Genomic DNA, 23,074 nt, shown 5'->3' on the forward strand with positions numbered 1-23,074 from the left:
TGTCCAGCTCTTTGTGACCCCATGGACTGCAGCCCGCCATGCTTCCCAGTCCTTCGCTGTCTCCCAGAGTTTGCTCAGACTCATGTCTGTTGAGTCGATGGTGCCATCCAATCGTCTCATCCTCTGTCGCCCCCGTTTCCTCCTGCCCTCAGCCTTTCCCAACATTAGGGTCTTTTCCAATGAGTCGGCCGTTTGCATCAGGGCCTGGATAAAGGTGCTTCCTTCCTCTGTGCTCGTGACCCCAGGCTGCCTGCCGCTGCCCATGACTCAGCGCTCCGCCCTCTGGGTAGAGGGAGCTTGAGACAGGTGGGAGCAGGACTCTCAGGACGCAGAGCCCCGGTCACCGGTCCTGCTCCTCTCTCAGTGGTCCGTGCGGTTGGATTCCCTAGCACTTTGGAAGAGCTGAGAGCCGAAAGCTCCCACATCCCTAGCCAAGTTGGCCAGGTTGCGCGGGATTTTGGCCAAGGCCACGGTGTGGTATCTTTGGGGCCAATGCTGTTTGGGTTTTATTTTTCTATTTGCTGGCCCAGAAGGATTCTGGGGCTCAGCATTTCCCTGCTGTGCCGGCATGGCTTGCCAGGGTCCTCCTCCCCGAGGGAGAGAGAGGTTAAATGCCCGTCTTTGAAGCCATGTCACTGCTTTTGTGCTTCATAAGCTTTGCCCTCCTTAAGTGTCACTTGTTCTGAAACTCGGTCTTTTCGTTTCTCACTGAGCTGAAACTTGGCCCGGCGATTATTGATCAGGAAGTGGTTTCCTCTCATTAACTGTGTATGTCCTGGCCCAGCCAAAGGCTTTGGCTCCCCCAAGGTAAAGAGGGCCTGTCTTCCGAAACCAGAGAACAGATTAGACTCAGCAATCTCAGTGTGTTAAGGAGACAATGGACTTCTTGTCACTTTCCTTTCTTCTCTTATGTGGAGGACCTTACTTCTGTCTGTTTACAAGGAGATACACACACCAATTCATCCTCCCATCCATTCATCTACCCATCCATCCATCTATTATTTTAAAGTACATCTTGGCCAGATACAGTAATTTAATAATATTATTAGTAATACATTGGTGAACAAGATAAACGTGGTTTTAGGCTACTAAAAACCATAAATACACAGTGCCAGGTGAAGGCAGTAACACCCGACAGGCTGGTGTTCGTAGAAGTCAGCAACAGGGTAGTCTCTGGTGTCTGGGGAAGAAAGGAAGATTTGACGATGGCTTACTCCCTAGACATACCTTCATTCCTTTATCCCTCTCTCACATGTGTCTCTCCTCCCATCCACTGATTCCTCCTCTTAGTCTGCCATTCATCTGTCAGTCTGTCCATCTGCCCGTCAGCCCGTTTACTCATCTTCCCATCCATCCACCCACCTGTCCGTCCATCCTCCCACACACCCATCCTTTCATACACCCTCCCTCCTACCCATTTTCCCACCCACTCACCCATCCATAGTACAGTATTCTGTACATCTATACATACACCCTTAACACTCATCCCCTTCCTGTTTGTGCGTCCACCTTCCCATCTGCCCAGCCATTCTCTCAGCTGCTTGTACACACACCACCCATGTTCCCATCCACCCACTGGCTCTTCTGTAACAGGTTGTATGGGACAGGACAAGACGAGTCAGAGATGGGCGTTAGCTTTTCAGGACTCACAGGTCAGAGAATCTGTGAACGCAGAGGACGGTGGAGGACTTCGTGGTGGTGTGGTGGTTAAGAATGCCCCTGCCAGGGCCGGGGACACAGGTTTGATCCCTGGTCCGGGAAGACCCCGCAGGCCCCAGAGCAATGAGCCTATGCTCTGCAACGAGAGAAGCCCCCGCAGTGAGAGGCCCTGCAACCAGACAGTAGCCCCCACTCGCCAGCAGTAGAGAAAGCCCATGCACAGCAACAGAGGCCCCAAATAAAAGAAAAAAAGGGACTGTGGCACCCGGTGAACTGTGATGAGAGCCCTAGTAAGGTGTGAAGAAGTTCTAGCAGAGGATGGGAGCTGGGGTTCTGGGAACCTCTCGTGGGGCAGGCTGGGGTTGAGTTAGACTTTGTGGAGGGGTTAAACACGGGTATGGTGAAGGCGCTCCTCATGGAGGAAGGAGCATCAAGACAGGCCTGGAAGTAGGGGGCATCGGGTCCCGGCTGTCGCGGGAGGTGATTGCAGGGGAGCAGTGGAGTCGTGGAAGGGGCAGAGCACCAGGGCCAGGGGCGCCAGGCCCGGGAATTTGGGCTTTATCACGTCAGCAGCAGGGCACCTTTGAGGGTTCATCCTAAGAAGGTCTCCGGTGGAAGGCAGCGAGGGAGCTGGGGAGAGGGACTGGTGCACACCGCCGCTGGGCAGGAGCTCCTGGAGATTGTCCTCGGGAGCGGAAAGCGCAGCAGGCAGTGGGTTGGACCTGAGTGGGGTCTCGGCAGCCACTGGCTAGCTGTGTGACCTGGGCCCGTTTGCCGTTCAATAGGAGGAGCCGGCAGGGCTTTGCATCTCTCGTGGACCCGAGCTGCTAAGGTGGGACACCCCTCATCCTGCCTCAGGAGACCACAGGAGGCCTCGGCAGGCCCTTTGGCATCTCGGCCCCCAAGGACTCAAGCCTCGGGAAGGCGGGGCTGTGGGGCTGTGGCTCCGCTCTGCCCCCCACTCATGCTGCCAGACGGGGCGGTGGCAGTGTCTGAGCCCAAGGCCACAACTGCCACCCATCCTGTCTGCAGCCCGCGGACCCCCCTGCTTGAGCTGATGTTGAGCCCTTCCCTTGCACGTGGCGGGTTCCCTCCAGGGCCCAGCTTCCTTCTTCCTTAATAAGAGTTGAAGGTTTCCCCACGATTGGTGGCTGTTGTCACCACGCAAAGACTGAGTGTGTGCAGGCAGGGACGGCCCAGCTGCACACTGGGGCAGAGGCCAAGCCCCTCCTTGGCTCCAGCGGCCTGAACCTCTCTGGACACAGGCCTGGCTGCGTGTCCAGAGTCAGGCAGGGGACGCGGAAAACAGAAACCTTTCGCCTTGACTGCTCCATTCTTTGGCTCTGACCCGCTGGCTGTGGCTGCTCATCTGACAGGTCAGCTGCGAGCCTTTCCTCACGCCTGCTGCCCAGCCAGGTTGCTAAGCAACCTCACAACTGGTCCCCACCCAAGGTTCTTCTACCCGCTCTCTGCACTCAAGCCTTTGCTCCTTCCTAGAAAAAGAAATGCGTGTTTTTGAGGCTGGAGCTGGTACACTCGAGTGTGAGTGTGGTACCTCTCTGAGAATGCCTCTTCTGCCAGGTGCAGCCTCAAGTGCAAAGCTGCCACTTACTAGAACTTTCTGCAGTGATGAGACTGTTCTGCATCTGCTCTATTCAGTATGGTAATCACTATTCACTGGGGTTAATGTAACTGGGAAACTGCATTTTAGGTTTCATTTACTTTCAGGTAATTTAAATGGGCACCTGAGGCTAGTAGTTACCACATTGGATAGTGCAGTTCAGGGGTTTCCTGAGAGGACAGGATGCTCATCTCTGGAAACATTTAAAGCAAGTTCTGGATGAAGGGATCACTTTCTGTGCCTCAGTCCCAGTCTGTCCTCACCAAGACCCCTATGGCTGATTGCTAGATGTCCACTGAGTGAAAACCACCTTTAGAAACCACTTGGATTCCTTAATCTGTGTTTCAGGACCTCCTTGTCCAGAAAGTGAAGTGTGAAAGTGTTAATGGCTCAGCTGTGTCTGTTTGCCATCCCATGGGCTGTAGTCCGCCAGGCTTCTCTGTCCATGGGATTCTCCAGGCAAGAACACTGGAGTGGGTTGCCATTCCCTTCTTCAGGGAATCGAACCTGGGTCTCCCGCATTGCAGGCAGATTCAGTTATAGCTTAGCTATAATTTTATCATCCAGCTTCATTTACTTCTTATTATTGCTTAATTATCTTTTTCTTATTACTATATTATTTTCCTGTTTATCATTTTAAAGGATTGCTTAATATCCCACTAAGTAATTTAACTATCATCCTTGGGTTGAATATTTAGGTTATTTCCACTTTTTTTTGCCATTATTGTGGGCTAATGTGAATTTGATCCTAGTACATGTTTTCTGTTGTCTTTTTTGGAATTATTTCCTGGCCTTACATTCTCAGGAGTGAGTGCTAATAGGCTTAAAAGGTATTTTCTAGGCTCTGAAAATCTGTTGCCAATTTTGATCTTTATGAGATTGAATCTGTCTATGTTCTCGTCAGTAATGAGTTTACCTATTTTACCATTTGTTTGCTTACCAGCATTGGAGGTTATCATTTTTCCCTCTTTGTTAATTCAAAAGTGTAATGTGACCTTCTCTGCTTTCTGGGAGGAGGAGTCTTTTGGCAGAAGAATCTGTTTGCCTGGGGCCTGTTAGTAACTACATTTCCCATCTGGGTTGCTGATCCCATTTTATCTGTCAGGTCCTCTGAGAAGCCTCAGTAAAGGTCACTTTGTAGATCATGGTGCCTTTGGGAGTGAAGGTAACTCTCATTATACAAGTGTTTCGTGGTGAAGTGTTTTCATAGGTGTCTACTGGCTGCTAGAACAACCACAGAGCTGGGGGCTCATTTCCTTTTTGGTGGCAAAAGACAGTCATCCAAAAGGAGTCTACGGGCAGGGCCTGCTTCAGGACTGGCTGGCTCCAGGTGTCCCACAGACCCTCAGCATGCGCCTTCCTCCATTGTGGCCTCCCTGGTCATGGCCTCATCCTCAGGCAGGCTCTCCAAAGGGCTCCAAGACCTCTAGCCTTCCCATCTTACAGTTCAGCAACCGAGGAGAAAGAAAAAAAAAATGTATTTTGCTGATAAGTTTAGCAAAAAATAAAAAAACCCCAAAAGACCACTTGGGTGCAGCCCTGTTGGCCTGCCACTGGGTGTGACCGAGAGGGTCCAGACTGAGGGGCTGGGCTGGGCTGTGTGCCAGGACCGGGTGGGCTCAGCTCCTCCTGAAACTCTTGCACGAAGAGTGAAAGAGAGGCCGTTCCCAAAAGCAGCTGGTGCTGTGAGTCAGATGCAGGTTAGTCCCCCTGCTGCCCCACTTTAGGATTCATTTCCAGGCAGCTCCATGGGCTCCCAGGCCTGAAGTGAGTGGTGCCCTGGGAACAGAACCCCCACCCCCCACCCCCGCCAATCAGGCCCTTCAGCTTTTGCGCTCTCATTTACCTGGTTCTGCAGATAACGCAGTCGCCGCAGACTGCACTCTGGGCACTGCATAACCTTCACAAACTCAGTTTCCCCAGCTGCAGACTGGGAGCTGGGGTTTGAGAGGGGCGACTGAGTTCTTTCTGGTCCCTGTGTTCCGTGATATCAGTCCTTTCCCTGGAGGAGGGGGAGGGAGGGACACAGCGGTCAGGCTGCAGCCAGGAGGGCAGGGAGGGCCTGGGGGCCGTCCCCAGCTGGCGGTGGCTCTGTGGGCGACTTTCAGGAAGCCCTCAGCCCCTGGCTGGGCCCCTTGGCTTGGGCGGGGCTTCTGCTGGAAGGGTTGTTCCCACCTCCTTGGGGCCGGGCCCCCGTGCTGCACAAGGGGGGAGATTGTTCCCAGAGAGGTGCCTGGGCAGGAAACACAAGTGGCCACTGTGTGTCTGCTCTCAAGGGTGTGGGGCGAGGCGTTAGTCACCGCTGGCCAGCAGTGGAGGGCTGGCTGGGGGCTCTTGCCGTCCGTCCTTCGCTGGACCCCAGTCTTGCCTCAGTCGGTGGGAGAGATGGACGTCAGAGGCCACAGATGGCCTGTTTGTTCTTTGTATGACTTCTTGTCTGTCAGCTCCCACTGTGTCCCATCCACGTGAACAACCTTTAGCTTTCCAGTACCCACCCACTCCTCAAGCCACCCTCACATCAGACTCTGGAGAGAGCTTGGCTATCATTTCCCCTTTCTCCTACTGCAGAATTTACAGGAACCTCTGACAAAATGGTCAGAAACATGGATTTTGAAGTCACACGGGCTTCTATTTAACTTCCAGCCCTGCTCTTTTACCTACTCTGTGACCTTGAGCAACTGACTTCACCTCTCTGAACAGCCGTTTTCTTTCATATATAAAATGAGGCTGTTATAGATGTATGTATTCTCAAGTTTCAGACCAAGAGAAGCCAAGCTGCTTTCATATGCTCCATCCTATAATCTCATGTTAGAACTTAAGGGCAGTCACTGTGTCTTCTTCACTGAATAGTAAACCTGAGTGTCCATCACTCTGTTCTCTACAAGTTTTGTGAACCTGAACATACTTAATCACAATGCAATGATAAATAATGGCCCTAATATCTACCAAAAGGAGCTACAAAATTCAGAAATGCATTTTGAAATGTCAAACAAGGAATAAATCACATTCAGGGTAGTTTTAATGTTAGGTATTTTATTATATGTATTTATTCTACGTTATGAGAGTTGGACTGTGAAGAAAGCTGAGTGCCGAACAATTGATGCTTTTGAAGTGTGGTGTTTGAGAAGACTCTTGAGAGTCCCTTGGACTGCAAGGAGATCCAACCAGTCCATCCTAAAGGAGATCAGTCCTGGGTGTTCATTGGAAGGACTGATGCTGAAGCTGAAACTCCAATACTTTGGCCATCTCATGCGAAGAGCTGACTCATTGAAAAAGACCCTGATGCTGGGAGGGATTGGGGGCAGGAGGAGAAGGGGACGACAGAGGATGAGATGGCTGGATGGCATCACCAACTCAATGGATATGGGTTTGAGTAAACTCTGGGAGTTGTTGATAGACAGGGAGGCCTGGCGTGCTGCGATTCATGGGGTCACAAAGATTGGGACAGGACTGACCAACTGAACTGAACTAACTGATGCATTATTTTTTTTCCCAATTATTTTTATTAGTTGGAGGCTAATTACTTTACAATATTGCAGTGGTTTTTGCCATACATTGACATGAATCAGCCATGGATTTACATGTGTTCCCCATCCTGAACCCCCCTCCCACCTCCCTCCCCATCCCATCCCTCTGGGTCATCCCAGTGTACCAGGCCCGAGCACTTGTTTCATGCATCCAACCTGGGCTGGTGATCTGTTTCACACTTGGTAATATACATGTTTTGATGCTGTTCTCTCAGATCATCCCACCCTCGCCTTCTCCCATAGAGTCCAAAAGTCTCTTCTATACATCTGTGTCTCTTTTTCTGTCTTGCATATAGGGTTATTGTTACCATTTTTCTAAATTCCATATATATGCATTAGTATACTGTATTGGTGTTTATCTTTCCAGCTTACTTCACTCTGTATAATGGGCTCCAGTTTTATCCATCTCATTAGAACTGATTCAAATGAATTCTTTTTAATGGCTGAGTAATATTGCATGGTGTATATGTACCATAGCTTCCTTATCCGTTCATCTGCTGATGGGCATCTAGGTTGCTTCCATGTCCTGGCTATTATAAACAGTGCTGCGATGAACACTGGGGTGCATGTGTCTCTTTCAGATCTGGTTTCCTCGGTGTGTATGCCCAGGAGTGGGATTGCTGGGTCATATGGCAATTCTATGTCCCTGACTGATGCATTATTATGTACACATTTATGGTATATGTCTACATATATATACATAGCTAGTATACTAGTATCTCAGCATATTTGAATACTTTAATTCTTTCTAGGTGAAAGACTTTACAAAATATCTTTTTTTCTACTGCTTAGCAAAAAGGTGACAATTATGCTTGTTTTCCCTATTTGACTGATTAAAAATAACAATTTTTGCTGAAAGAAAAAAAGAGACTTTTAATAATACCATGCTCTTGTAAAAATTAATTGAGGGGATCTAGCAGTGCCTTCTTGGACCCTCTCTAAGCTCTGCTACTTTGGAGTTAGTTTCACTTTCAGGCTCCCCTTGGGAGGACAGTGACCTGGCAGCTTGACTCTGGTAGGCAGTACCAGAGGCTAGCAGTGAAAGAGGGCTTAGGGCAGTATTCTGAGATTGCATTTCATTGGCTGACTTGATCACATGTCTATCCTTGAACCAATCACTGTGGTAAGATGGAATGCAGTGTACTGATTGGACGGCATAAGTTATCTACCTGCTTTTAGACATGGTGGTGGGATCAGCCCCATTACAGCTTGGGGACTGGGAATGAGAGTGGGTTGGCTCCTCTGAAGAAAGATCATGTTATGGGATGGCAATAATTCCAGACTTTAGGAGGAAATTCTTCACTGGAAAAGTGCCTCACAAATAATAGGCACTCTGTAAATGATGCTTGAATGAATGAATGGAGAATAAGCTGATTCCCACCAGCCCAGTGTAGTAAACACGGAGCTGGGAGTAAGACCACTGCAGCTCCCAATCCTGGGTGGGTCCTGATATCTCTCTGGGCTTCAGTCTGCTAATCTGGGAAATGGGCATGGTGGCTGACACCTCACTCCTGGGCAGATTAAATCCTGGCATCTCTAGTTCTCCGCAGCTACCAAGCACTCTGACAGAGAGTGGTTGCTCTTGGCTGTGATTGTCATTTATCTTTAGCAAAGGGAGGTGGCGCAGGGAACACTGGGCCCTTGCCAGGACGGGCATGCTGAGAAGTGATGTAGAGCTCAGGCTCTTTGAGATAGGCAGGCTGGATTTGGATTCACCCTTCACCCTCCCATGTGCTATGTGGCCTGAGGCATTTACTATGACTCTCTGAGTCTGTTTCCTCATCTGTGAACTGGGAATGCTGGTATTTGTCTATAAGGGTTGCGTTGAGGACGAAATGTGAAATTCTGTTTAAGGCCTGTCCCAGCACGTAGTGAGTGCTCAGACAGTGTTAACTGTTTTATAATCAGCGATTATTACTTTCTCTGTGGCTTTCAGGTGATAAATTGCTGCTGTCACCCACAATGGCACTTGCCATCTACCTCTACAAGGATTAGATTATGAGCTGCTGACCTTCAACACCCCCTGAAGGGAGTTCAGAGTGGAGATCAGAAACAAGGCACTCTGTGCACTGGGAGAAACTGGCAGAACAGGTCTTCAGGTAGATGTTTTCAGGAGACAATTTTATGAGTAGTCTTGCATCTTCTCGTATCTAGAAAAGCACTAAAATCCTTTATAGTGACATCAGTTTTTCATGACTAGCCGACATCTTCTGCAAAAAATATGTGCTTGATTGCACGTACTCCTCTTTGACCAAAATCACATACATACTAACCTTCCCCCTGCCTCTTTGGAGCAGTCTTTCAGAGCTGTCTGAAATGCTGTCTCCTGGGCTATAGTCCTCATTTTGCCCCAAATAAAACTTAACTCACAACTCTCACGTGCATTTCTTTCAGTTGACACTGCCTTAACCAGGCTTTTAGAGAATTTGATTTGGCCAGGTCACTTCATGTGCCATGATTGCTGCCAGCCCCTCTCTGGTGGGCTCTGGGTCCCTGTGAACTCAGAGAGAGGTGCTGGGGCGGGCGTTCCTCAGTACTGATGTTGGCACCCGGCCTGAGGCTGGGCCCTGTGGTCAGTGCTGCCTTTCAGGGTGGAGGGCAAGGCAGGCTTAATGCTCCCGGAAAACAGCCCCTGCCTGGTCCTCTTCTACCTGCAGGAGAGGAGTCCTTTAAAGGACACCCAGGAAAAGGTGACGGTAGCCTCCTTCACCAGCTCTCGGGAGTGAAAGATGGATAGGTGCAGGCAGCCTTTGCTAGCTTAGCCGCCCCTGCGCTGCTGTGGCAGGGGCTAGGAGGGCGTGGTCATGGTGTTTGCCTCGGTCACCTGACTCTGGCTGCGGCTACTTGCTAAGCCCTCTACTGTCTTTTCTGCAAATGAGCAGAGTGGGCCTTAACTTTGCTTCTGGATCTGGACAGGAGGAGGAGCGTGAGTGCTGAACTGTGAAAGGATGCTTTGATGGTCTTCTAGTGGGACAGAAAAAAATCAGCTTTACAAGAAATGAAAGGGCAGGTACATCATCAGTTAAGTGTGTGTGTGTGAGAGAGAGAGAGAGCGCCTGATTGCTTAACTGATGAATTTCTAAGGCGTTCCAAGCAAGTTTTCAAAACTGGGTTCAGGGGGGAGGCCCTGACCCAGGCGGGCCGGGTGAGTGAGCAGGGTGTCTAGGATAGACCGTGGCCTCAGGGAATGGCCCCACACGAAAGTCCGTTGCCTGAACTGAGCTTCTGGGCCAGACGTGGAAAGTTCCCTAGACCGCGTGGCCACCAGCAGAGTGGAGCTGGGAGCAGGGCTGCCTGTGTTCCCGTTCAGCTCCATCACCCGAGCTGCTGGGGCTCTGCGCCGTCTGCTCATTCGAGGTAACAGCCGCACGTACCTGGCAGCGTGGTTGGGGGGATAAACGAGTTACCACGTGTCGAAGTGTAGACAAGCGTCCCGTGTGGAGTGGCCCTTGAGAAATGCGAAAGCGTTAGTGTCACTGTGGAACCTGCGGGCTTGGTGGCTCAGTTAATGGAAATGTTTACCTGAACTGAGAATAAATTTACAAATGAGCCTACAAGTTGCCTTTTGGCGTCACTTCCTTCCAGAAGGTTCCCTGGCAGGCGTGGCGCCCGCTCCCAGTTTCCACGCCCACCCCCCGTAGGCACACCATATCATCGCTGCCTGCAGAGCTGGGTCTCCCTAGCTGGCCGCTGAGCTCCCTGGGGCCGGGTGGGGGTGGATGGGTCTGCATCACCGGTACCGTGGGCGGGGCATCTGGTCTCAGAGGCTCCTGAGTTCTGGGGTGATGGGGGACCTTGGAGAGGAGTGTGCAGTGCCAGAATGCTGAAGGTTAGTGGACCCAGGTTCAGATTCTGGGCGGCCTCTCAGGTTCCAGCCTCGTCCCTCTCTCTAGTCCGCAGAAGCGTTGCCGTGTGAGGTGCGGTGAACGCGCGTTGTCCTCCGCAGGGTGCTGGGTGGCGTCAGCGTGCCCATCGGCTCCAGTGGCGGAGCTGTTCTGTTAGGCACGTGCCGTGTGGTCCTGTCCTCGGAGCAGCACCGAGGTGGTGCAGTCTAGGGTGGCCCGGTTTTCATGCGCTTTCCTCCAGACTGCTGTTCAGAGGCTGCAGGCGAGCGGCTGGCCTCTAGGCCCGTGTTGTAGGAAGGTGTGCTCTCTTCAACCTGGGGATTCTCTTTCCCCTGACCAGCGGCACAGTGGGTGGGTGCTCCCAGACGTGCCCCCCACCCCAAGGCTTCCCGGGATCGCTGGGCTCTGCCCCTTCTCCTGGGCACTAGCTCATTGTGGGTGAAATCGCTTGCACTGCCTACACAGTTATTTCTCTCTCACTCTCTCTTAGTTTTAATTGTGGTTAAATATGCAGAGCATAAAATAGCCTGTTTTAGCAAGTTCTAACCTTACAATTCAGTGGTATTAGGTATGTTCACAGTGTTTGTTCCGTCTTCCCCTCTATCCATTTCTAGAACTTTTGCCTCATCCCAAAGAGAAACTCTGTACCCACTAAACACTTAACTCTTCATTCCTGCTGGTAACCAGCCCCTGGCAGCCTCTATTCTACTTTCTTTCTCTATGAAAGTAGTTTATTGACTATTCTAGGTACCTCATTTATGTGGAATTATGTGATATTTGTCCTTTTGTGACTGTATTATTTCTTACTTAGCATCATGTCCTTCAGATTCCTCCATGAATCATCATTCATCTAGCTTGTGCCAGAATTTCCTTCCTTTTTAAGACTAAATAGTACTCCACTGAATGTGTAAATCGTCCTCCCAGGAAGACTGGTTCTGGGACAACCCCACAGATACCAAAATCCATGTTCAAGTCTGTTACATCCATGGCCTAGTATTTCCATATAAGCTGTGCACGTTCTCCTGTATACTTTAAACATCTGTAGATTACATTTGATACCAAAGTCTATGTAAATGCTATGTAAATAGTTGTAAATATGATGTAGATGATATCAAATAGTTGCCAGGCACGTGACAAATTCCAGCTTTGCTTTTTGGAACATTCTGATTTTCTTCCTGAATATTTTTGATCTTCAGTTGGTTGAATCTGAGGATGTGGAACTTAGGATACAGGAGGACTGACTGTACCCTATTTCATTACTTCATTCATCTGCTGATGGACACTCGGGTTGTTTCCACCATTTGGCTCTTATGAATAGCACTGTTGTGAATATTGGTGTACAGAGACTGCTCAAATTCCTGCTTGCAGGTCTTTTGCAAATATGCCTAGGAGTGGAACTGCTGGACCGTATGGTAGTTCTATGTTTAACCTTTTGAGAAACTGCCAAGCTCTTTTCCACAGCAGCTGTACCGCTTTTCTGCCCACTAGCAATGCACAGAGGTACCAGTTTTTCCACATCCTCAACACTTACTTTCTGTTTTTAGAGAATTATATCTATCCTTGTAGATGTGAAATCCTCTCACTCTAGTTTTCATCAAATAAGAAACTGTTGTTAGGACCAGGTGAAGTGCATCTACGAAAAATTCTTTTAATTTTGCTTTCAATATATGTGCCATAATGCAAATAAATGCTCAAAACATTCTTCTAACATTTTAAAGCAATACAGGGAGAGCAAAAGTGTCCTTTGTCTCTGTCACCGTTTCAGGCTCCTCCCCAGCCTGCTAGGCAGTATCTTTCCAGAGTTTTTCATGCGTTTACATTTCCTGTGTGAGCATTTATGAAAAAGTAGTTTTCCATTTTTTTAAGTATAAAAAGCATCATACCACTCTGTGTTTTTCAGTGACTTGGGTCTTTTACAGAACAGCCAGGAGTCTTTCCAGGCTGTTTGTAGATCTGTGCTGTTCTTGCATTTTTATTTATCCCATAGTACAGGTGTCTTGTACTTAAAATTTTTGTTACTAACCACAGACCATTGTTTGTCTCACATGGCCCACTGTGCTGACATCATGAGTGAGCGTTGGCCATTGTTCAGAACAGCGGACCTTCTGCTGCAGCCCCTTATTTGCATCTGGACATCCGGCCTGTGTTTCCCCCCGACTCGGGCCTCTCTGAGCTAGCCCCAGGGGTCGGCTTCCTGCCGACCATGCCTGCTGACCTTCCGTGTTTCCGCTTTTCAGGCCAAGAACAAGGAGACGGGTGCCTTGGCTGCGGCTAAAGTGATCGAGACCAACAGCGAGGAGGAGCTGGAGGACTACATCGTGGAGATCGAGATCCTGGCCACCTGTGACCACCCCTACATCGTGAAGCTCCTGGGCGCCTACTACTATGACGGGAAGCTGTGGGTAAGCGTGCCTCCGCCTGCCTCCCCAGCTCCCACGGGGAAACCACCAGACCCTGCCCAGTTCTGAGGGCCTCAGCTCTTCCTCCGCTTCTGCTTTGAGAGCAGGGGCTGGAGTGCCCTCCCCTTTCTGCAGAGCCTCTCCACTTTGGGGCTGAGTGTGGTGGTGTGGAGCAGAAAGGAGTTCAGAAGCTCTACTGCCAGGCCTCAAGTTATTAACTTCTCCTTGCCTCAGTTTCCCCAGCTGTGAGATGGGGATGATGCCAGTACCTAGCGCACTGAGTTGTTCTAGAGATGCAGTGAGCTAATTCATGCTTGGAAGAACAGCTGGCCCATGTCAGAGCTCGCTGAGTGTGAGCTATTTTATAATTTGTTTTGGTGGCATCGTCACTGCCGCTGTGGCAGCTGCTCCAGGGGCCTTCCTTTCAATGGCAGCACTAAAGGGGGCCCTGTAATAGCCCCCACTCTCTGGCTGCAACCTCATATTTTAAAATGCACAGTGCAGTTGCATCAAAGCCCCACCTTCCCAACTCAGCATCCCCCTTGGAGGAATTCGGGGGTGCCCTGGATTTCAGAGCCTGCCCTGCGGAATGGCTCCCCCATTGACATTCTTCTAGCTTCTCAGTTTATAAAACCCAAACTTCCTAGAAGGTACGTTTTCCATACTCTGTTTTCAGCCAGTATTGTACCCATCAAACATCATATTTGTTTGACTGCCAAGCTCAGCCGAACATTCGTAACGAAATGATGTGCAGGAAATCTCATGAATTAATAGATGCAATTGGAAAACTGTCAGACTCACCGGTAGATGGTTTGCAAAGGGAGCACGTGTCAGAGGGCCCGGGCCTCTGGGAGGGAACCAGCTCTACGTGAGCCACCCAGGCTTGGGGTGCTACAGTGACCGGTTGTTAGTAATGATTTGGTGGTCAGGAGGGGATTTTTTTTTTTTTCACATCTTGTGGGGTCTTTTTTTTTTTTTAAATTTTATTTTATTAGTTGGAGGCCAATTACTTCACAACATTTCAGTGGGTTTTGTCATACATTGACATGAATCAGCCATAGAGTTACACGTATTCCCCATCCCGATCCCCCCTCCCACCTCCCTCTCCACCCGACTCCTCTGGGTCCTCCCAGTGTACCAGGCCTGAGCACTCGTCTCATGCATCTCACATGGGCTAGTGATCTGTTTCACCATAGATAATATACATGTTGTTCTTTTGAAACATCCCACCCTCACCTTCTCCCACAGAGTTCAAAAGTCTGTTCTGTACTTCTGTGTCTCTTTTTGTTTTGCATATAGGGTTATCATTACCATCTTTCTAAATTCCATATATATGTGTTAGTATGCTGTAATGTTCTTTATCTTTCTGGCTTACTTCACTGTATAATGGGCTCCAGTTTCGTCCATCTCATTAGAACTGATTCAAATGCATTCTTTTTACCGGCTGAGTAATATTCCATGGTGTATATGTACCACAGCTTCCTTATCCATTCATCTGCTGATGGGCATCTAGGCTGCTTCCATGTCCTGGCTATTATAAACAGTGCTGCGATGAACATTGGGGTGCACGTGTCTCTTTCAGATCTGGTTTCCTCGGTGTGTATGCCCAGAAGTGGTATTGCTGGATCATATCTTGTGGGGTCTTATTTTCCCAATCAAGTGTGAAACCTGGGCCAGTGGCAGGGGCAGTACTGAGTCTTAACCACCAGGGAGTTCCCAGGAGGGAATGTTTTAAGCATTGGACCTCCTATCATGATAGTTTATCATGTATAGGGAGAGTGTTAGATACATTTTAGGAAATTATTGGGCAGTCTGAGTTGTTATGTCATGCTTTATAATTTTTCCCATTTGAAATAATGGGAAATAGACACCAAGTTGATTCTTGGAGTCAGAATGCCTGATTTTTAGGAACAGAACTACTGATGCTTAATGGGGAAATCTGTATTTCATTTGAGAAAAGGATCCTGTTATTTAAGAAAACCAAAGGAGTGGTTTAGAAACCACTGTCAAAGTTCATCCCTCTCATTTCAGAGAAATGAGGAAAGCCAGTGTCTGAGGGGGATGAGAAACTTGGCTATCTACCAGATAGTGGACCAGAGCTTTGCCCACTAAAACTGGTTGCTCGCCAGCTGAGGCCAGCTTCCCTTTGCTTCTCTGAGCATCTCCTTGGGGAGTCTTCTAGATGTCACTGGGAGCAGTAAAGCCACCATCACCTGACTATCAACTGAAGATTTCAAAGCCCTTCCTCGTTCACTGTCTCTGGCACCTTGGATGGTGACCCAGGTGGGGAGGAGGTGACAGAGAGGGCAGGCGCCTTGCTTGTGGTCACACAGCTGACACAGTGGATTTCTTCTGTCTTGATTCACGGAGCTGCTTTTTAGAAAGTTTTTATTCTTTTAAGAATTTAAAATTTTAAATACATGGTTATCAGAAAAATGAGAGTATACAGTAAAGCAAAAGATTAATGTCACCTGAATCTTTACACCAAAGATAATCATTTTAAATAATATAATAAATTTTTCTAGACTTTTTCTATATATACACACAGGTATTTTTTTAAAAGATGAACTTATTCCAGACTTGCTACTTCTCTCTTACTCTTCTTGTTTAAGATATATTAAGAATGACTTTTCATATTTTAGGGAAACACCTGCATCTTCATCTTCTCTTTTTCTGTAGAATTCCATCTTCTGACTATTAAGCAGTTAGGCTGTTGCTTTTGTTTTTTATTGCTGTTATAAACAACTCTGTGATGGACATTTTTGAAATTTGTGTGTTCCTGCTTCAGAATCTCTTTAGGAGAATTTTTAAGATTTTTAAGTGTCTATCGCCATACTGGCCTCACAGAGCCACTTTTGATATCATACAATTGAATTTTTCCATCTCACCACCTACCCACAACACACACACCCATCCATCCAGCTCTCCATCTAGTCAGCCTTCATTGGATTGCTAATTACATATGCATTGAGAAAAACATCTTTTATATATATGTTCCCATTATTGTTTGTGGCAGTTTACCAAGTTCATTACTTTTTCAAGTCCAGAGATAACGCCAATAAGCAGCTAATATTTATTGAAGGCTCACAGTGTGCTGGGCCATTTGCTGTGCATTTTACTTGCATTATGTCATTTAATCATATTCTTTGCTGTTGCTTTATCTTCATCCTACAGATGAAAGTGAGAAAGGAAGATGCTAAGTCAGTCTCCCCCCTCCCCTGCTAGGCCACACAGCTAGAAAGTGGCAGAGCTAGAAAACCCGATGGAGGAAAAGGACAGTTTGTAACTGGACAGTGACTGTGGTGAAGTTGGTTAAATAGATACACCAGAATTTTTTGTCCCAAGGTTGTCACTTTAGGCTGGTACTTTCTTATCCAGGGCTGCTGCTGTGGCCAAAATCATTTCTCACCCCTTCTTCTTTGGCTGACTCTACAGCGTACATTTGTTACTCTGTAGACCTTTAAAGGTGTTACTTCTCATTTTTGATTTGGGTTTTAGTAGACATTGTGAAATCAAGGAAGGTGGCCCTGGGACTAGGTGGATTAAGAAGGGCAGAGGATTTCAAGCAGGATCAGCCTGGGCCGAGGTGTGGAGGTGGGAGAGCTCTGACATGTTGGAATCCTGGGTATACTAGGATTGGTGGGTCTACCAGCATATTGTAAAAAATGAGGGAGGTCGTTGGAGGCAGGGTTGTGGAGGGCCTTGAATGCCAAGGAGAAGGTTTGCACTTGGTCTTTTAGATCAGTGATTCTCAAAGTACAGTAGTGGCGGCAGCAGCAGCACCACTGACCTGGTTAGAAATGCTAAATATTAGGTCCCAACTCAGAGCTGCTGAATCAGAAGCTCTGGGAAGGGGCCCTGCCATCTGTTGTAAGGAGCCTTCTAGGTGACTCTGATGCTTGATGAAGTTTGAGAACTATTGCTGAAGGTAATAGGGACCCAGTGGCAGTCTCATGGGGGAGAGACACACATTTAGAAAGAAATCAGGTTTGAGGGGGCAAGAGGGATGGCACCCAGGCCGACCAGGAAGTGGTCAGAATGGACTAGGCCAGAAGTCCAAGGATGTGAGATGGGAACATCATTGGTCAGAAAAGGGTTTAGAGGAAGGAACATTTGAACTGGATCTTAAGAATGCATAGGAGTTCTGCAAGGGGTAAGAGAAGGAAGGGCAGTCTGAAGCAGCGTGGACGGAAGTGTGGAAGAGAGGAGTCTCCTTCTCAAATACTAGGTTAAAGGGCATCAACTTTATGGTGTTTCCTTCTGTGAGATGATTCTTGGCCCCATCTTGTGGCCAGGCTCAGGTCTTCTATGTGGCTCCAGGGGCCAGATTTTCTGTGTGGGTGTCTTTGACAAAATCAGCCCTGACCTAGAGTCTGCTTTCAGGGGCTGGACCTTAGGATGAGAAGCTGACTGTTGCCCTCGCATCCTGGGTGTCTTGCCCGGCCGTGGCGGTCGGGACGGACTTTTCCCAGGTGGGGCGGAGGTCACTCACCAAACCACCCCACCTGCAATCTGACAAGATTGACTCATTTTCTTCTAGACTTTGTAATCTTCGCAAAACCCTTCTCGTAGTTTCTTATGATCACTTCTGCTTTTGAATACAAATGGTGCAAGTGTTATTCTAAACTAGCACTATCCAATAGAAATATAATGCGAGCCATGTGTATAATTTAAAAATTTCTAGTTACTGCATTAAAGCAAGAAGAAACTGATGAAATTAAGTAATATAATTTATTTAACATAGTATTTAAAACATTATCATTCTGACATGTAGTCAATAAAAAAATATTGATGAGATATTTTAGTTGTTTTCCATTTGAAGTTTTCAAATCTAGTATGTGTTGCACATATTTACAGCACATCTCAATTTAGGAGCTACCGTTTCATCAGAAAGGTTTCCTCTGTATTTAGATGTCATGAAATTTCTGGATGAAAAAGTAGATTCCTGTCCTCAGGTTGTTACAGTGTTCTTAAATGTATCCCAGTAATAGAGTCAAATATCAATTTTTAAATTTAAATTAATTAAAAGGGAATGGGTTGATACATACAGTTCTATACTAGCCACGTTTCAAGTGCTCAAGAACCACATGTGGTTCTATGTGGCTCAAGAGCCACATAGTGGCTATTGCATTAGACAGTGTAGACCATGCAACTCTGGGTGTATACCCAGGCCTCACAAATAGGCAAATGCGGGAAACCCTGGGCTGATCTCATGAATTTCCTTTGGTTTATAACTGCCCCTCCCCAGTTCCCACTCCTTGCCCTGACTAGATTTTGATTTCTGGGAAAGCCTTTCAAGGGTTGGATGTCTTTTCCTACACGGGAGTGAGAATGGCATGGTGGTAAATGTTTAACAGTCACCGCTCTGGAAAGAACAGCCCTAGTTGATATCATCTGCCAGTTTCTCTGGTGTAAATATTCCCACCATGATCAATTTCAAACTCAAACAAAATGTCACTAACAGAGCTGTAGGACCACTCCGTGATGAAGTTATTTCTGCCATACAGATATGACAGATTTAAACAACTTCAAGAGTAGAGATAACAGTAGAATGTGCTATAATAATTAAGGAGTTGATGAGTTTTGAGTGTTTATCATCTTTGTTGTCTTTAATACAATTTTTAAAATAACAAGGTTACCTAACTTAATTTTAAACATAGATTTTGTTACTAGGTTACAAAAATTCTTGAAAATTTAGCACAGTCCTCACAAGCCAGTGAGGCTTACCCCTGGATTCAGATGAGTGCTGTGTTGACTAAACCATGGAGTGCTACAGCTGGGTGTCACGCAGTCAACATCTCGTTTGAAAAATAGACAACTGCGGACCAGAGAGGGTCTTAGTTCAGTCGCTCAGTCGTGTCTGAATCTTTGTGACCCCATGGACTGCAGCTTGCCAGGCTTCCCTGTCCATCACCAACTCCCGGAGTTTACTCAAACTCATGTCCATTGAGTCGGTGATGCCATCGAACCATCTCATCCTCTGTCATCCCCTTCTCCTCCCACCTTCACTCTTTCCCAGCATCAGGGCCTTTTCCAATGAGTCAGTTCTTCGCATCAGGTGGCCAAAGTGTTGGAATTTCAGCTAAAGTCACACAATGAATTAGCTACAAGGGCAGATGTACAGACATCAGATACTGTGGATGAGAGACCTGCTCATGTCACACTGCCCTTTGAAAAGCCCTTCCACAGCTCTCCAGAATATATTCCAAAGCCATTACCTGGTACATGGCTAGTTATAGTCTGTCTGCCAGCATCTTCCCAGGCCTCTCTCTGCAGCCGTTCAGGCTACTTGCAGGTGGCACCTCCACGTCTTTGCTCATCTCGGGCCTTCATCCAGGCAGCCCTCCGCGGGTCATCTGCAGAGCCATCCGGACCTTTACTTCCACAGTGAGGCCTTTTAAGTTCTTCGCGGGGACCGCTTGGTGGAACGTACCCCCTCTACCTCTTCTCTCTGCTCCTTTCTTGTCTCTCATCCCACTGTCTCATTTTAGTGCTAGTGTCAGTCCTGGTATCTCCCTCCTCTGGTAGGCAGGACCCTGTCTTTGTGGTTCCCCCGGTGCTGATCCGGGGCAGAGGCAGGCGTGGAGGTCCAGGCAGACACGCCTCCCCTTGTTTAAAATTAAGTTAGGTAACCCCTAGGGGTCTGCCCTAGGGAGGGTGGAGGCAGGAGAGCGCCTGCAGCCCACAGAGCTCAGCCTCGGGGCGGTGTTGCCCTTGTTTGTGACGGAAACAGCTCTCTAGCTTTCAGTAGCTTGCAGGGTGGAAGCCTTTCCTGTGCAGAATCTGGCCAGGAAGCGAAGGTGACTGCGAAGCCCTGCGTGGCAAGCTGTGACGGTTCTGAAAGCTCCTCTGGTTGGTTTCTGAGCCCGGGTTTCCCTTAGCCTTTCTGACAGAACAGCAGATCTGCTGTTGTGATCTGTTACCTGTTCACCATAGGACTTCTGACTTTTGTCTCTAGAAGCTTGGGTCATCTTGGAGGAATTAAGCCTGCAGCCCTGTCAGATCACAGGGTTCTCCATTTATTCGTGTGAACAAGTGTCTGTTGAATTCCATCCCTGTGCCCAGTCCTGATCCCTGCCCCTCCTGGAGGATACAGAAATGATCGAGGCCGGCCAGATCCCTGGCCTCACTGGGCGCAGAGTCTAATGGTAGATGCAGATAATATGGCAGCAGATAAAGAAGTAAATGAGAAGACTTCAGCAAGTGATAAGTGTGTGAAAGAAAAATAGACTGGGAAATGTGATGGAAGTTCTTGGTGGGAGGGGGGCAGGCATGTCAGGGACAGATGCTTCAAATAAGGAAGGCCTTTCTCAACAGGTGGTCTTTTAGCTAAGGCCCCAAAGACAGACTGCAGGGCAGACCTGCAGAAATTTAGAGAGCAAAAATTTCCAGCTAGAGAGAACAGGAAGTATTCTCAGAGGCCCTGAGGCAGGAACCAGTGGAACCTGTAAAGGACCAGACAAAAGTTGTGACTGGAAGATGGCAAAGGAAGAGAGGCAGAGACCCACGTGAAAGGAGACCAGATTATCTCTGGCCTTGAACACATTGCTGAGCGCCTGCTCTGTGCCAGGCCCTGTTCTAGGGGCCGGGGATTCAGTGGGGGCAAGAGACAGTTCTTGTGCTGAAGGAGGTTACAGTCTGGTGAGGAAGTCAGCCGATAAGCGCATAAACACATGATTCAGGTAACCATAAGGACCACGATGGATATGAAATCAGAGGGGTGATTTAGGAACAGGGCAAGCCGCCTTTCATGCATGGTCAGCGGGAGACCTCTCCGAGAAGGACCCACTTAAGGGAGGATCCAGGGGTCAGCAAGGGCCCCCGAGGTGAAAGTGTGCTTATCACGTTCAAAGGGAGCGAGGGGCCAGTGTGCCTGGGTTGGGGTGTGGGTGGTAGGAGATGAGAACAGGTAGGTAGGGGTTGTGGTCTTGTTGTAGGTGTCAGGAGACCTCGGCGGGGCGGTGCTTTCAGGCAGGCCAGGGTCTGCTCTCGGCCTCAGCCACTAGTGTGATTAATTACTCTGAGTCCCCTTGATGCTTCTGCGTGTGTGTCTCATGCATTGTCCTCTTCCCCGCCCTGCAGTGGAGGAAGTGGGAACCAGTCCTGGCTTGTAGCACCGGTTGAGATCTTAGCTAACTGCTGAGTCTCTACCTCTTTACCTCTAAAATGGGAATGATGATAACAAAACCTAGTCCATTGTAAGGATTAAGTGAGGTATGCAGGTTGGGCATGGGCAGCAGTGTCTGGCCCAGAGTGGGTGCTTAGTTAATGCCATTGACTCTCTCTCCCCTCCTCTCACAGTTCTTTCTTTCCATTCCCACTATGCCCTCATACTGGGTTTCTGGAAGCCTCTTCTCTTTTGGCCTTTCTGCCTTTGACTCAGTGAACCTTGCTGAGGCTTTACTGTGATCATGCCACTGGCCAAAAGGATGAAAAGTGGTGTCAGGGTGGATGATGAAATCTGCACAGGGTGAGGAAAGGCCTTTCATGCGCACACAGCAGGGCTGGCTTCCACTCCTGGAGCCCGGGCACAGGTCGAGTTCTGAAGTTTCTCTGTCCTCAGAAAGTTTTGCACAAGTTTATCAGCCCAGGAATCTCCTTGCTGACTGCCAAACAAAGCAATGACCCTTGCTTAGCACGGAAGGCCTCCACAGTCAGGGAGCTTTCCTGGATTTCCCCACCCCACCTCCCCCAGGGATAACCTTGTTATTCTCAGACTTAAAGAGCTATAGTAACACTCTTGGTAGGGCCGCCTCTCCTAAATCTCATTCATTCTGCTACCTCTGGAATAGTTAGTATTTGTTTAAGGTGACTCACTTTTTAGAAGTTAAATATATTTATTGAAAAAGAAACTTTCATCTTACTACCCTAAATGGAAAAGTAGGGCCCACTTGCCATAAATAGTATTAAAGGAAAATAAACCAGTTTGCTCCATTCTGGCCCTATCCCTTTGCCTGCCAAAGCCTTCCTCCCTGGCCCTGCACTCCACGGTAGAAGGGATGTGGTCCCCATGGGCCTCCTCGGTGCCTGGCAGTGACTGGGCTCGGCAGGGAGGGTGAGCAGGGGAGGGACTCCTCCCCCTCAGGGCCATGCGGTGCCCCAGTCTCAGGACCTCCACCTGGGGACACTCCCCAGGCCAGGGCACTGTTTTGGCTGGTGCATTTGGGCCTGGCCAATCCTGAAAGGCCAGAGGTTGGGGTGGTCCTCCTAGGACTGAGGTGGCCTAGCTTGTCCAGAAACACTTGCGGGACAGAGGTTGTGTTTGGGCCCACCTCTCCCTGGAGGCCAATGGTCTTGCTCCCCCAGCTCATGTCTCAACTTGCATCATCTCCACCTGCGCTTTCCTGGCATCTTTAGCTGTGGAACCCTCTGTTGAAATCTAATGGAACCACAGAGAAAGCAGCAGCTGCCCTCAGCTGGAGGGGCAAGCTTCCCCCCCACTCCCATCATGTTCCCCAGAGGAGCTTCCAGGCCTTTTGGACTCTGCCCGGTCTGCGTCAGGGTTTGGATCATTTCCTGTGTGGAGGGAGCTGCCCTGTGTGTTGTAGGGTGTTTAGCTATGCCTCTGCCTCTATCTCTGGTGGCTTAGATGGTAAAGAGTCTGCTTGCAGTGCTGGAGACCTGGGTTCGATTCCTGGGTCAGGAAGATCCCCTGGAGATCTTCCTGGATCTCCCCTGGAGAAGGGAATGGCACTCCACTCCAATATTCTGGCCTGGAGAATCCCATGGACAGAGGAGCCTGGCAGGCTATAGTCTATCGGGTCATAATAGTCAGACATGACTGATCACACGTGCATGGCCTCTGCCTCTGTGTTGCCCGATGTCCCCTGGGGACTACATCACCCTCGGGTGAGAATGATGTGTCTTTCCCGCTCACAGCCTCTTGTGTTGGGAGGAGCCAGTCAGGAGTTTGTGAGCTAGGTCACAAACTGAGGATGTGGGGCTAGGACAGATCTACGCAGATTTTGTTTGGCACACAAGATGGTTTTAGAAATTTGCTGGTAGCATTTTGTCGGCTTTGGA

At 48.6% G+C, this 23,074-nt stretch overlaps 1 protein-coding gene across 1 annotated transcript in view; it reads left to right on the forward strand.

Annotated features, from left to right (window-relative positions):
* STK10 (serine/threonine kinase 10) overlaps positions 1 to 23,074 on the forward strand; it is a 121,914-nt gene that overhangs the window by 14,107 nt on the left and 84,733 nt on the right. Inside the window, exon 2 of the mRNA XM_065905146.1 lies at positions 12,890 to 13,054. Coding sequence (XP_065761218.1) covers positions 12,890 to 13,054 — 165 coding nt within the window. The remainder of the gene's footprint in view (positions 1 to 12,889; positions 13,055 to 23,074) is intronic.

The sequence above is a fragment of the Muntiacus reevesi genome, chromosome 14 (genome assembly GCF_963930625.1).
Source record: "Muntiacus reevesi chromosome 14, mMunRee1.1, whole genome shotgun sequence".
In the NCBI taxonomy this organism is placed as follows: domain Eukaryota; kingdom Metazoa; phylum Chordata; class Mammalia; order Artiodactyla; family Cervidae; genus Muntiacus; species Muntiacus reevesi.